Source organism: Lissotriton vulgaris, chromosome 7 (genome assembly GCF_964263255.1).
Source record: "Lissotriton vulgaris chromosome 7, aLisVul1.2, whole genome shotgun sequence".
Taxonomy (NCBI): domain Eukaryota; kingdom Metazoa; phylum Chordata; class Amphibia; order Caudata; family Salamandridae; genus Lissotriton; species Lissotriton vulgaris.
Genome location: NC_141695.1, coordinates 226,801,605 through 226,817,492, shown reverse-complemented (window position 1 = coordinate 226,817,492; position 15,888 = coordinate 226,801,605). Strand labels below are relative to the sequence as shown.

Sequence of the window (15,888 nt, the reverse complement as noted above, 5' to 3'; positions counted from 1 at the left end):
GCATTCCATTGATACTTTACACCTGAATATTCCTAAGTACTGACTGTTGTAAATGGTGCATCCCCATCCACTCTACTCAGAATTGGGGCCTTAATGTCTGTGTCTCTCAGACTATAGTTCCTTCTCTGTGCAAAACTGTCTGTTATTGAATGCTTTTCTCAAGTCCTTTACCTTGCATCTTTCTAGGGAAAACATCCTTTTCCCTGCAGTCATAACAATGACCTGCCTTTACAATGCAGTCACTACCCAACTGCAACGTTACCACACTTTACTTTACCATGCAAATTGTTTAAACTACTTGCTGTAGGGGGAGCATTGTGGGACTGGTGTTTGATTTTTAAGTCCAACACCTTACCTACTGTTACATAGCCTGGAGTGGAATAGTAATTTATACTATTCCACAGTCCAGCTCACCCTAAAAAAAGCCATTGTAAATGGCTTGCGTGGTAAAGTAACATGAGGTAAGGCTACAGTTGGGGTAGTGCCTGCGTCGTAAAGGCATGCACGGTAAATGCATGTGGGGTTTCGCCACACAACACTTTCTAGTTTTCTTTTCCTGATCAGTTTCCTTTTCAGCCTACTGTTTTCCTTAGCTTTGCAGATTCCAATTGGGAAAATGTTGTCAATTTGTTTACAGCCATTTGTTCTCTTTCCGTCCATTCCAAGCATTTCAGTGGTAGGAGTGACCATGACATCACACATCTATTGTGAATCTCCTGAAAGATCAGCAACATATTTTACATGCCTTATGCTATTGGAAGACGCATGTGTTAATGACTTGCACTGATAATGTTTTTGGAGTTTTACGGCTGTCAATCAATAGTGAACATGCCAGTTTTACTTTTAATATATTATAATGTCAGAATGTTCTACAATGAGGCTCTGGCATTCAGAGAGCTGGTTTTCTTATACATTAAATTGGGCCTTATTCTAAAGTAGGTTGTGTTCACAATGCCCTCCATTTTGTGTTTTGAGGTTACTGATAAATGGTCTAACTTGTGCATTTCAAGGGCCTCTCATGTGTGGTAATGAAGAACATGCATTGGCATAGCCAATAGGTCTCGCCTTTGGGACCTTATAAGTGTTTGGTTATCCAGCACAATATCCTTGGTGCAACAACATCACCTGTTGCATAGCTAAACACTTATAATGTCCCAAAGGCAAGACCTATTGGCGATGCCAATGCTTGTTTCAAATTGTTTTGAAGATCAGGAAGCTCTGTTGTTTGTAAAAGCAGAGCAATGCAAACACAGTGAATACAATATAACACCATTTACAAAAAGCTGCTGTTCACAAAGCTCTTTTAATGCAGAAAACACATGAAATTGGTGAATCCTAGTAGGATATATTAATACTGACAACTCTGTACCTGTTTTATAATACATGGGATTCTGCAACCCCTGTATAAATGCCTGTCTCTAATTTGTTTATAATCAGCAACTTGTGATGCACCCAGTCACTGAATATAAAGAAGAAACATCTGAACTCGATTATTATAAGTTATTATAGTCAAGCTCCGATGTCACGGTGCCTGATGTTATAGCCAGCAGCCCAGGTGAAAGGTAGTTCAGGTCACGGAGCAGCTGTTCAAAGCAAAAAAAATATTTCTGTATGTTTCTACACATTCTAAGCTACTGCATTTTTTAAAACTGACTGCTTTAAACTGTAGAATCTTTTTGCAACAAATATCTAACAAGTGTTTTGTGTGTTCAATTTTTCACTAGATATTCCAATTTCAGTTTGAAAATATGCTCTCTTTTTTATATGAAAGATTTATGCACAAAGGCTTTGAATGGTTCGTGGAAAAAGTGATGGTGTGACATATTACTACATGGGATAAAGCATTCCCTAATGTACATGATGAGGATATTACAAGATACCTTGGACTTCCAAACCTTATAAAGTTACTTGGTCTTCGGCTTGCTTATCTATGTAGTTGTTGGACCTGTCAACCTTAGGGCGGTCTCGCCCCACTTTTTTGCCCTATTTCCTCACTTTTTAACTGCACATTTTTGTTGGACTGAGGACTCTGGGCACTTTACCACTGCTGATCATGGCTAAGGTGCGGGTGCTCTCTCCTAAAAACATGGTGATATTGGTATACCTGCCACAGGCCTCTGCCATCTCAGTGAAGCCTTCCCTTCCATAGCTCATTGGGAATTACCTGATATCCCTTTAAGTGGAAACTCCTGAATGGGAAGTAGTAGATATGTCATGTTTGGTATCGTTGGAATAGTAGAGAGGAATCCTCTCTAGTGGTGTATTGGATTTTGACATTACTGTCTCAGAAATTTAGAGAGTGGACATTTCTCTTCCCTTCACTTAGCTCTGTGTACCTGTAGCTTGCCCAACCCATATCTGGCCCATGGTAGCAGCCTCACACTTGCAGACTCCCCAAACAAAGGAAGGGCTGCCTTCATCTGCATACAGAAGACCTTGGAGGGAGTGGTGATTCGCACCTACATTTGAATAGACTGGGCCCTGCTGCCCCATAATAGGATTAACGACCCTGCTTTGTCAGTGCAGACAGCCAGGAGCCAGGTTAGGTGAGACAGGAAACACCCCAGCCGATCAAAGACTCTTTCAGAAGCTTCTGGCCCCTTCTAGTAGCTGGGCACCAGAGTATAAAAATAGGGCCCTGGCCACACATCTTTGGTACGCTACTGGACGTGCAAGAAGCTCTGCTGGAGCAAAGACTGCTGCGCTAGGAGGGTTGTCACTCAGCTGTGACAGACTGTTTCTAGGAACTGCTGTCCTCCTCTGCTGTGTTGCCCTGCTACCTGCTGATCTTTGCCCTGCAAAATAAACAACTAAGGAAACTCTTAAGTGTTCCCCAGAACTTTTCGGCTTGTTATCATATCCCGCAGCTAGGCCGCTGGACTATCTGGAGTTACTCACTTGTCCCCGGTCTCATCGCGGGCGACCTAACCGGTGCCATTGAGGAACAGGCACCCGAGGGACTTCTGCCCTGTGCTGGAAGATGGACACCAACATCACCTGGACGGAGCCAGCAATTTGTGGAACTCATGCCACGCTCCCAATACGCCACACTAAAACAGGAGGAATAAGTTCAAGCTACCTCTCACTCGCGACAACAGAGCAGGTACTTGGCCACCTGCGACAGGCACTCCTTGTCTATCTCTTTGCCGGGGTGGGCGACCATTTCTTCTTTGGTGCTACAATCGCTGGATGCGCTGGGCAGCGGGACTCCCAACACTGCTGCGCACCTCCAGGACCTTCCAATGCTGAAACACTGCATCAGGGTTCCCAGGCGGCGACCGCTCCGGAATATTTTGACACTGACTCAAACCTTACCGTAATGCTCCTAAAGGAGCTCCGATCTTGATATTCTAAATTGGCCAGTGATCACTGCAACACGGATACTCCCAAACTTACGGAGTACATCCTTGTCACATGTGAATTCGTTTGATGCTTATATATAGAGCCTTTTTATTTTTCTTCCACTGTATGGAGTCTCTTTATGGCATACCAGGGGGTTACAGTGTGAGTGTGTTACACAATTACTTTACACCTTGCCTCTCAGAGTTAGGCCTATCTGCTCTGCGCCAAGCTACCAGAGGGTAATGTAGTGTATTTCAAGAGGTGTGGCGCTGCAGCTAGGACGACTGACTCTGGAATCTGGGGATCACGTTTCGATCCCCGGCAACGGCGGCAGATTAGCCCAGCACCATGTGACTCTGGGCAATAGCTTGCCTAATCTTCCCGACGGACACCAGCGCCTAGAGACCCTTACGGGTGATTGTGCGCTTTACAAATGTGGATTTATTATTATTATTTATTACCCTGCCTAGAAGTGGTTGACCGGCTAAACACTGTGGCCAAACGGAGACACAGTTTCTAACAGTGGTTATAGAACCTCTCAGTGACGTGGAATATGGTATGTTATTTTATGTTAATTTAAATTGTAGGGCCCTTAAATCACCCCGGCAGGGGTATATCAGCGCTGTTGTGGATACAGGCAGGGCAGAGCTAGGTTGGAAATAGCTCGGTTTTAAGAAGCTTTCTGAAATGCAGGTGGTCGTGCATTTCCAAATTAGACAGGGTAGTTTATTCCAGTAGTAATAGAATGTTCTACCGCCTAACGTGTTTTTTCAAGTCAAGAAATGGCAAGGAGAGCTTTAACCATAGATCTTAAAGGTCTACTCGGCTGGTATGGAATATATTTTTCAGCCAAGTATCTGGAACCTTTGCCGTTCACTGATTTATGTACTAAAGAGCAGATCTTGAAAATGATTCTAATGTGGGTTGGAAGCCATAGAGCGATCGTAGAAGGGGAGAGAAGACTGATCCACCCGGCATAATATGAATCAGGTGAGCTGCTGTGTTCCGGACTGCCTGAAGTTAGGCAGGTAGAGACTCATTTGCAGCAGCTAGGAGGGCATTGCAATAGTCCAGGCAGTTTATCACTAGCGCTTGCACTATGGCTTTGCGAATCACGAGTGGAAGTTGTAGAAAGACTCATCATATGAAAGCAGGTGCCAGTGGTAACCACTACCTGATCTACCTGGTCCAAGTGTACAATTTTTTTCTGTAGATTTTGGGGTAGGTGCTCTGCCTAAATCTGTTTGCCAACTATCCGGGTGCCAGAGCAGTTGGGCTCTATCACAAAACATGATCTTGGTTTTACCAGCATTTATTTGAAGAAAGTTCCCAGTCAAACTTGGGTATCATCCACATATGATATAGGTGTGATTCCATGGGATCTGATAGTTGTAGCAAGGGGGCTACATAGATATTAACTGATGTGGGGCTATAACATGGTCCATCCGACACCCACTTGTTGAGCTCTAAGCTGCATGATTTAAGTGGACCTCGTTTGATGGTCTGGGATCTTTGCGCTAGGAAGCTCATGAACCATTGCAGAGCTGTACCCTGAATACCTGTCTCCTCAAATCTTTGGAGTAGTCTAGGACATCTAGTAGTCTAGAACACCAGTTTCCAACAGCCTGCATACAGAATTCTACCACCGCACACCTAACTCAGCAATGATCTTTAAAATTAAAATAGCAATAGCACACTGGCGGACTAATGGAAGTGAAGGGCACCCAGCTGCTACAGGCCTACACAGCTTAGACTGTGGGGATAACATCATGCTGCAGTAGGAAGCTGAGTTTCCTCGTTGGGATATGTTTTTAATAATAATTTCGCCGTGAAACAGTTAGCTCTGTTTTTTTTTAATTTAATTTGCACACTTCATATTATTTGCCAAGCCACATACTTACACCATAAAATAATTATTATCTCACCCGCTACTCGAGCGGGAAAAAACAACATCCTTTGTGGGCAGTAGTGCCATCTTGGGTTGGGGAGACACTGTCCTGCTTTCCTCAGCGCCATCTTTCAGCGCCATCGTGCATGCAATGCACGGCTGGCTGGCTCAAGAGAAATTCCCTTCAATTTAATAGCAGAGCAATTTAAAAGACCAAAGTGCTGTATTGCTCCTCCGCAAGGATACCTAAACCTCTACCTTGTGAACTCAAACTCATTCCTGAGGAGGGACCTATAGCGCCTGTCAAGAAGGTACGCAACCTGAGGGTTTGGATCGATAATAACCTCCAGATGGAGTCTCATACAAATAAGACTGCTAATGTATGCTTCTCATTGATACGGCTGCTACGAAAAATATTACCGCTACTACCAATGGACTCTCGCCCGGAGGTGGTAAGAAGCACAGTATTAAGCAGGCTGGATTATTGTAACTCTCTCTACTCGGGCGCCCCACTGTTACATCATCCAGGGCTTGCAGAGAGTACAGTCTGTTGCGGCGAAATTGGCACTCAATAGGTCGCACAGTTCACCTTCCACCCTGGCTCTTAGAGAGCTACATTGGCTACCCATTAAGGAAAGGATAAATTTTAAGTCCTTATGTCTGATTTTCAGAGCAGTGCACAAACTGGGACCTATTCCTATGAAGGAAAAATGTAGGTGGTACCAACCCAAGCGGAATCTTCGCTGTTCGAGTACCGGCCTTTTGTCGGTCTCCAGGTGCCCGGCTCTGGAATGAATTCCCCTGAACCTGAGACAAGCAGACACCCTGACTGAATTCCAATATCTTAGCTTTCCGCCTTCAATATACTCGGCCTGACCTCTTTTCCATCATGGTTCCCCTTTCAGTCAAAAGCGCCAGGATACCCATAGTGTGACAGTCAGCGCTATAAAAGTACTAAATTCATTCATTCACTCACTCATTCACTCATTCATTCATTCATTCACCTGGCAGCTGAACCAATCTTTGTAAAATCTATGAAATTCCTTATGATGGTCACTGGAGTGGGAGCCATTTAGTGGGTCACACTTGCATCTAATCGCACTCTAATGTTTGCTGGTCAACTGTTTGTCCCTTTTTTGATGTGCTAGCATTGAAGTGGTCATTGGGTTGGACAACTTATGAAGTGTAATATAGAAAAAAACAACCCAGGAGTTTGTAGTAACCCCAGAGGCACCAAATTATGGCAAATACACGAAGCACAGGGAGGATATCCCTTGGACAATACCAGTTTTACACCAGTTTTACACTCAATTTACTTTATTTGAGAAAAATGTGGTGCTTCTGAATAAAAAATTATTTTTGGAAAAGTAATTTTCTTATGATAAGACAGACATCTCAGTTATAACTATTGACCACAAGTTAAAAATAGGCTTTTTTGGTAATGGTCAACCAAGGAAGGGTTTTTTTCTCATCACAACTCTAGGTCAGGTTTAAATTGTGGACCACTCATGCGTAGGGGGTGGAAGGTCTCTGTTAAATGAAACATGAGAAATTCGGGTGAAACTTACTGCACAATGAAGGTGTTCTCCACTCTTGTATCTGAATGCCAGCGTCTTGACATGCTGTCACATATGCAGCAATGGCGCTGCAAGAAACGGTGAAGTGGCCTTTGTACACACAGGCGTCAAAGAGACAGTTGATGAAGAAGGGGTCCGGGTTAATGGGTATATAGCAGCTACTGAATGGCCCATTAGCTTTGTTGATAATTCCACAATACGCTTCACTCGCGTAGACTTGCTTCTGAGCCTCAGTGCAGAATGGGCAATTCCCAGCGCATTGTGGGGTACAGCCAGGTATGTCTCTGACCTTCCAGCTGTTAGCAAAGTCAACAATACTGTCAGCATTGCCCCCGTTCATCAAGGTTAGGTCATCACTGCTAACTTGGTTGTAATTTCCACACAGGCCACCGACCGCGTTGGCATAAGTGCTGGGCAGAGTGACTGTAACATAGTTGTTCCAGTCAAATGTAATTTTGATATCAAAATCCGTCTTAATGGTTGCACGTCCCCCGCTGCTGAAAACCAGGATTTTGTTGGTTTGATAGTACGCTGGTAGTGCGGTGGGAACGCCATTCACCTGTAGGAGGAAGAAAAGAGATGACTTTCAGGGTTCTCAGGGTTCCGGTACCTACAGCAAAATACAAATCATGCACTTGGAGCAGCACATTTACATTATAATATAGATTAACTATGTACATCTGTTCTGTTAATAAGTGGCTTAACATTTATAAGGAAACTACATTTTATGTAACCAAGTACAATCATTAGTTTCACGGTAAATTGACACATAGGAAATGTATTTTCTTAAGTTATCTCGAGTGAAATTAGGGTTCAAAAGACTTTCTATTTTAAAGGAAATGTTTCTAGCTTTTCTGGTTCCTAGAGCAAGATAAGATAAAACACGCAGTTCGGCTGGCCCATTAGTGCCAGGTACTTAAGACTACAATGGATGTATTTGGGAGTATCTTTAGAAAGAATGCTCCAACTACTTGCCAGATGTCTAATCTGGACATCGAGAAACCAATTCAAAGCACACCCGTCTCTATATTATTCAAAGAAAGAAATTCATCAATACAACTAACTGGGTGTGTTTTTTAATTCATTATATGTCGTTCGTAGAATGATGGCTTCATTCGGGGTTCAAAACAAAGAGATACTTTAAAAGCAATGGTAACAGAACTGACAAATCCATGAGAGTTAGGTTTCGCTAGTTATCAATGCACAACAACCCATTTCACAGAGAGGATTATTACGAGTACAGTGGTCCTTGGGACCACTGTACTCATGCTGGCTGTCTGACCACCACCACCACAGCGCCGGGATCCAGGATCCCACAGCAAAGATGGTACAGAGAGAGGCCTGACTATGATGGTGATGACGATGAAGGCACTGACGAGCATATACGTCTTGCATTTTCCCTGCCCATTTCATAGCGGGGGCCCGCCATGAATAAGGTAGCAGAAATGTTGGTACGGTGACCCTAATCAGGGTGGGTAAATCTGCCCATGGGGTGAATGTGGGGGCACATATTTTTCCCCCCTACAATTGCACTTTCGTGCATGCACTGTGTGGTGCAGTTCAGGTACATGCAGCAGACTCTCTTGCGGTGGCAGTATGTTCTATAGGCTCTCCTGTGAGCCTAAAATACCCACTGCCATGATACCGATTTCGAAAATACAATGCGGTTATCCAATAACCTAAGGAATCATTTTTGATCAAGACTTCTGCCCTTCAAGCAGACGGGTGACCCGATGCACCGAGGGTCACAATCCACGGATACGTTGAAGATATAATTCGTCCTCTAAATCCTTGGAGAACAAATTACTCTAAAGGGACATTACTGTACTGAGAACCGCATCCTTCCCGGCCTCGACCTCGGAGCGGCTGCTCCACACACAGAGGTCGACTCCCACGGCACATGATGACTATTTCCTAAAAGACTCAAACGACCACAATTCTTTGGTCGCATAAGTACCAACGGATAAACTCCACGCCCTGATGAGAATCCGATGATTTGTACATTGGCATTCGAAACGCGTTGGCATTTAGCATCAATGTTTTGCCCCAAATTATTGGCATGTCCTAATTGATGTTGGGTTTTCCTTTTTCCTGTATTCACACAATCATAATACTATAATAAATAGTGTTACAGGTAGTTGGGCAGGTATTGAATAAGACGTACCCCCAAAACTGTTCATTTACTCATTGTACTTTATGAAAGTTTGTTGTTTACTGTTTTTGATACAATTGCTCAATCACTGTGTACAATGTATATGCACTTTTTGGTGATATGTTCACTATAATTCACACAATTATGGTTTACACGTTGTTTGTTGTGCTTTTTCCCTTGCAAAAATCTTTTTTTGTGTGTTCAATGTAAAGTTGACTATGTATTTTTTCCTGTCGTAAGTCATGGACAATTTATGAACTTTAAAAAATAATTCACATAAATCAATTGTCTGAGTTAACTAACAGTGTGGTTTTCTCTTTGATGAACATTAAATGTCGTAATCATGTACATAGAGGCATAGGTAAATCCTTCTTTTTTGGCATGATACCGACACAGCACCACTCGCCCATCCTGGATTAAACTCGTAAATCGGTGGACAGCACCTGGGCTTGGCAGTCTTCCTGGGACCAGCTGGGTGGCTTTCCCAGAGTGAGGAACTCCAAACTCGTAATATGGCCCAGAGTATACAGTATGGAGACAGTCCTAAACATAGGAACTAAATACCCAGATTAAATCTTAACAGAAACTGAAAGGAAAATCGGTTAGGGCATCAACGTTTCGGTATCTTCTGATGTAAATCTATGAGGCCATCTTCAGAACAGGGTGTTACATGTGACGATCCAAGACCCCTTCATCCAAGAGTCAAAACAGTTAAAAAGAAAGAATTCTCGCAGATAAGTTGCGGAATTTGTTTGCAGAGAGTTGGTGGCATTTTATAACAGAAACAAATTTGGTAAGAAAACGGTATTTGAGGAGGGATTTGAGGAGGCAATGCCACAGCAATCATCTGCCGTCTCTGTATGTGCTCCACAGAGTGTTGGAAGCCCACTGGTTGTGGAGACCAGCCTATTTCTCGTAAATGGGTGGACAGCACCTGGGCCACTTCTGACAATAGAATACTACCCGCCAAAAGTCACTCCCACAGAAGCTCATATGGAGCATCCCTTTTGGGATTCTCCGAAGAGCCAGGCAGAATTGCAGTACATCCTAAGCCTATAGGGTAGAGGAAGAGAGAAAATACAAACAGAGGTAAGGCAAGGGGTTATCCCTCCAAGTTACTTAAGACAGCTAGTGCCAAGGCAGCCAAGCTCCCCAACAAAACCTATTGATTTAAATGCAGAGGGCTAATTACCAAGGCAAGAAAGTAAGGATGTTTACAACTTTCAATTCTGACTCTCCCATCATCAGATAGAAGCTTAAGAGACATTGCCACTTGGTGAAGAATGATCCTATTATAGGGAACCAGATAACTCTCATCCCCAGGTAACATGTTGCAAGGCTAGATCCTTGAAGGATATGGTGGTACAGAGCTACATGGGCACGAGCATACCAGAGAGGTGGCTGCAAGAACAACAAGGCTTCCATAAATGTGGACACATCACAGCTTGCAGAACAAGTAAGAAGTTTAAAATGTACACACAGCCCACTGGTAAGACTGAGCACATTGGTAAATTTATCAATTGCAACAGCGACTATTGTGCTTATGTCTTGGTGTGCCCATGTGGTCGCATGTACATGGGCAGCACTATTTGTCCAGTCAAAAAAGCACCCTTGAGCATCTAAGAGCCATCATGAATGGGGACCCCCAACTACCCAGTGGCTAGGCATTGTCATTGGCATCCTGTCACCCTGACTTTTATTTTGTTTTGCAAAGAACGCAGTGACACCAAGAGGGGGCAACAGCGAGAGGAAGTTGAGGATTCTGAGGTAATAGAAATTTTCAGGTAGCCAAAGTGTCCCCCTACTCGCACCCTATCCATGCACCCATGTTCCTTGTATGTTGTGTAACCTCTTTTCTGTTCATGCTAGAGAGACGCAAATACATTTGCGTCCATCCTTAACATGTCAGCTATCCAGCCATGCATAAATATCCTGTTAATTAGATTCCTAGACCTACGGTGCCAACGTCTTTACATGGTACACTTTCACGTTTTCGTCCACGTTTTCTGGCCCAGTCGAGTTAGGCCCTTAAACGAGGCCTCGAGTCTCATCTCTCCTGTCTCTGAAAGCTGTATGCATCCCTGACCCTTGCCTTACTTCCTGCCTCAGACGAGCGGTGCCCGGCTCGGCCTGGTTCGCTTGCCAAGATGATGTTTTACCTACAAGTTATCTGTCCAGCCTCCTCGAAAACACATTCCAGTCTAGTGAAATAGGTAAACATATTCCCGGCTGCAGAGCAAAGGGCCCTGCCTTCCTGTCTCCATGCAAGTAATTTACTGCTCCCGTTACCATGGTAGGCCTATGGCCCCCGCACTCTACATGAAGATCCCTTTGCACGCACTCGCATTCAGTGTTGAACGGCCCTTGCCCGAGAGACATTTTACTTCAGACACTACATTCTCCAAAACATACGATATCAGATATGCTATAGGTACAGGTCGTTTTGACACCCCAGACACCAGTCTCCTCTACTCATGCAAAAGTCAAAGCCCCCAGTTCTACCCGGTTGCACGTCATGCTCAGCTGCGCACGCATATAGGTTAGAAGTTTCTGCCGACTCTGCAAACTTTCACTAAGCATCCACCCACTTGTGACGTTTTATGTTACGTTTCTCTGACATGTCCAGTGCACGCCCATGTGTACGCCTTCTTACACGCCTCCTGTTACGCACATGTGTTCTTATCACCTCTCTTTCCACCTGTTACGCCCACTGTATTCACTTCCATGTATACTGTTTTACTATATATATTGTGTGACGCTAATAAAATGTTGAATGTCCCTTCCTGAACCTGAGTGGTGATGGAACCCGATGTCCCATGCTTTGAAGCATTATATTAAAGCCCGTATGACTCAGATTCCACGGACTCTGCCTCTCATTTGAATGAGCTGTCTTGTATTGATAATTATATGGAAAAATGATTAGGTAAAATTTATTTACAACATAATTTGGCGCCCGAACAGGAACCCCCCCTTCCCCACTCACCGGTGAAGTCACGCGGCCTTTGACCCCTTCTACAGCCCCGACGGAAACCGTGCACGTTTGCGGGTTTTCCTGCTATCTTCCCTCGGGCCCACGAGGGAGACGGAGACTGCGGTCCGGCGTCCAGACGAGGCGGTGAGGAATGCGGGGGATCCGGACCAGAGCCCCTAGCTGAGAGAGCAAAGTCCGAGGTGTCCAGAGGCCCACCTGTTCCGAAGCGCATGCGTAGGAGAATCGTCACCTGACGCAGTCCAGTCCAGTCCAGTTTCCGAGGCCTTCAGTTTCTGCTTCCCGGTGAGTATTGGGAACGCATCTAGACGGGTTCATTAATTTGTTCCCGGTCAAGACAGGTCTGGGTACACAGACCTGGTCCGTACGTGTTCACTTAGGTGAATACGGTCCGACGTGTCTCTTTATGGGACCGGTCTGTACTGTTTCAGCAGTGCATCTAGTAATCCAGTGATTCAGTATTCTAGTGTTGCAACTCGAGTTTTCAGTCTCGCTTTTATGTGTTCTCTATGTATCAGGTAACATGTTTTTAATGTGTTTTAATGTTGTGGTATGAATGACTGTTTTGCTATTCATTACTGTGTTTTACTGTGTCCACGTTTAAAGTAATCCGACCATGCCGCTGTTCTCAAAATTACGTCAGATAGGTACTAGGAAAGGGATATTAGAAGAAGCAGTTCCTGTCCCGCCTAGGGACACTCCTGGACATTTTATGTATAATAAACATGGCTTAGATGCCATACTGTACCTAGAATTATGGGCAGATTACACTAAGGGTCTGGAAGAAAAGTATAGATGGCCTGTCTCAGGGACATGGGATGCAGATTGCATCATGAGAGTAGAAGAAGCATTGTGGAAAAAGAAAGCCAGACAATCCCAGAAAGATGCCATAGAATTATGGCGTAAAGAAGCGCATAGACGAAATGAAAAGGAACTCAGAAAAGCAGAAAGAAGTAGAGAAGAATCCGAAAAAGCTAGAGAGAAAGAGTTACTAGAAGAAGGAGAACGAGTCAGAATAGAACAACAAGACAGACAGAGAAATGCACTTATTACAGGACTGTATCCAGTTCTAGCCGAGGGCCTGCCCAAGGCGACCCCGGAAGTACCAAGTAACTTGCCACCACCATTGGTTCCGACTAAACTCCGTCACAAACAAACCGCAGCAGATATTTTCCTTTCCTCCTATTTAGATGATGTAGCTCCAGCATATACCAATGTACCCGTACCACCCGTTAATAATGCACAGCCTGTTCCGGCTGTTCAAGCCACGACCCCTCCACGCCAAGACTCGCTTCCCGCGCCTGTTGTCACTTCCCCTTCTGCTGCTGCGGCTGATACTGGCCCCCCTACTATTGGTCCTCACAATCCTTTTTCGACAGATGCAACCCAGAGTCCAACCCCATCACATGTACCTTTTCCACCCGCCATGACGTCAGGTCATGCCCACGCTTCTGCTTCAGGAGGTGCCGCAGGAGGCCACCCTCACACCCCGCCACAATTACAACTTAGCAGAGACTTAGCAACGCAGCGTACTCCGTAAGCGATGCCACATGAAAAGCTTAAACAGTATATTAGTGATTGTAGATATGATCCAGTACCTGGCAAGAAAGGAGACATGATGTTAGCCTTGTTACGTCTACGACGTGTTACAGATTATTTGTTGACATTACCAGAAATGCCAGACCATCTAGACAAAATATATCATTTTATTAGAACTGGGGAGAGACCAGAATGTATTTGTGAGGCCATGGCATATCAGAAAGTCGAGACACAAGGGTTAATCTTAAGATTCTTAATTAATGGTTTGATAAGGGAACAAGATCGGCCAGGTGTTGTTCAAGAAGAGATGGATGTACTGACTAAATGGAGTCAAAATATTGCAGATTGTAAACATGATAAACAAACTTGTATAGATGCCATGACCAGAAAGATCCGTAAAGAAATAGTAGCAATACATAACAGACAGAAGGCTGAACAGGAAGCCGAGTCAGACAAGAATGAATCCTCGGAGGAGGAAGAAATAGAGACTCCAGTAGAGAATCCAGACAGGATAGCGTACGTAGGTAGAGTGAAACTCCCTAAACAGTATTCTTTGGATAGACCTTTTGACAGACCCATTCGTCTAGAAAACAAGAAACGCTTCCTTTCCCCGATACCAGAGCAATGTTCTCTTGAACATTTGTTCCAAGCCACTGATAAAATCCTAAAAGAAAGAATAGGTTACAACAAACTTAGTACAATGCGTGAACAAGAACTAGCACGATCCGCAGTACAGTGGGCTGATAATAGCAGTGTATATAAAGATGATTCAGTAGCGCAAACATTTTTGAGTCTTACTCCAACTGAACAACGTTTAGCTGGTATATACATGATCCAGCATATCATTATGCTATATGAGAGTCAGCATTCTGATCCAGGTCCCCTATACAATATATTGGATGAATTACTCCTGAATAGATGGAGAGGCCTAGGTACCGATTTGATTAATGTGATCCTCGAACAACGTCATAAATACAGAACATTTTTGACTCCACATTTTGTTCCCGTTCCACCTCCAGTAAACCATCCTTTTCACATAGACAGACAGAATCCCTTACGAGAAGTTCATCCCGTACAGACGTCTCCAGGGGGTGCGCTTCAATGCGTATTTGTATACACGCCCTTAAGTAAAATGGAATTATTGGAAATGAAGAAAATAGTGCCCTGTCATGATAAAGATCCAGCAGGGTTTCACCGTGAATTAAAAGACATGTTACTCATGGGAGATTACACATATCCCGATATTATGAAAATGTTGAAAGTATTGTTACCGGCAGGTATTTACGAGAAACTCAAAGAAAAAGAATGGGAGGTGGGAGATAAAAAGATTAACTGGACTGAATTAGAAGACGAAGAAACGAGACGTACCCCAGGTTTAGGTCTTGGGGACAAAACCAAAGAATTACCAGGATTATTAGTACAGGTTTTGGCGAGGTTATTGACAACCAAAAAGGAAGACTGGGATGCAATCTCAGCCTGCAAACAGAAACAAGACGAAGACACTAGTGATTTTTATTCCAGATTCGAGAAATGTTTTATCATTAATAGTGGCCTGAAAACAAGTAGTGAATCATATCCCCATCTTTTTGTGACCAAATTAGTTGAGAATTCCTTACCTCAGGTTAAGAATAGAGTCCTGAAAGTCGAGAGCACATGGCAAGCAAATACACCTTCCCAAATGTTACAAATGTTACAGTACCACCAGAACCGAATTAGAGAGGAACACGAACATGAACAGAGACGTATGAAAGACACGAAAATGAAAGTACTAGTAGCCCAGACTGTTCCAGCAGACGGTCAAAGAAAGGGTACAGCGCCTCCAGGTCAGTCTGCAGCTCCCGTTAAAGGGAATTGCAATTACTGCAAACAGCCAGGTCACTATATTAATGAATGTTTGGTTTTGAAGCACAATATTGCTACCGGTAAAACGAAAGAGAGACCGCGTCCTCCTAGACAGGAACACGTCCCACAGCATGTCGCACAGAATACACAACAGTTACCACAGCAAGCTTCACAGACAGTAGCTGTACCCCAACCCCAACCCCAACCGCAACCACAGCCTATTGCTGCCACTCAACATGTCACGCAACAAATGTACCAGTATGCACAGTCAGATTACCCCGATTACCAGCAGTACACATGAAACAGCCTAGAGAGGGAGGTTGGCTTGCCTCTTATTGAGGTTCCTGTAGATCAAGATGGTCCCTATGTACATAGTCAGGTATTAGGGAAAGACAGAAAATTTTTGATTGACACAGGGGCAAGTAGAACGACCATCAGTCATGACGAAGTTCCAGGGGCTCCCCTCTCAGGCTCACAGAATGTTTCCCTGGGTTTTTCAGGAAAGCCTATTGTTAATGAAGTATCAAAGCCAGTTTCTCTTGAAGTTGGTCCATTGTCC

General features: G+C 44.1%; 1 protein-coding gene across 1 annotated transcript in view; it reads right to left on the bottom strand.

Moving 5' to 3' along the window:
* The window catches only part of LOC147701265 (IgGFc-binding protein-like), a 441,798-nt gene that overhangs the window by 153,341 nt on the left and 272,569 nt on the right, over positions 1 to 15,888 (bottom strand). Inside the window, 1 exon segment of the mRNA XM_086929330.1 lies at positions 6,799 to 7,366. Within this exon segment, the coding sequence (XP_086785456.1) occupies positions 6,799 to 7,366 (568 nt within the window).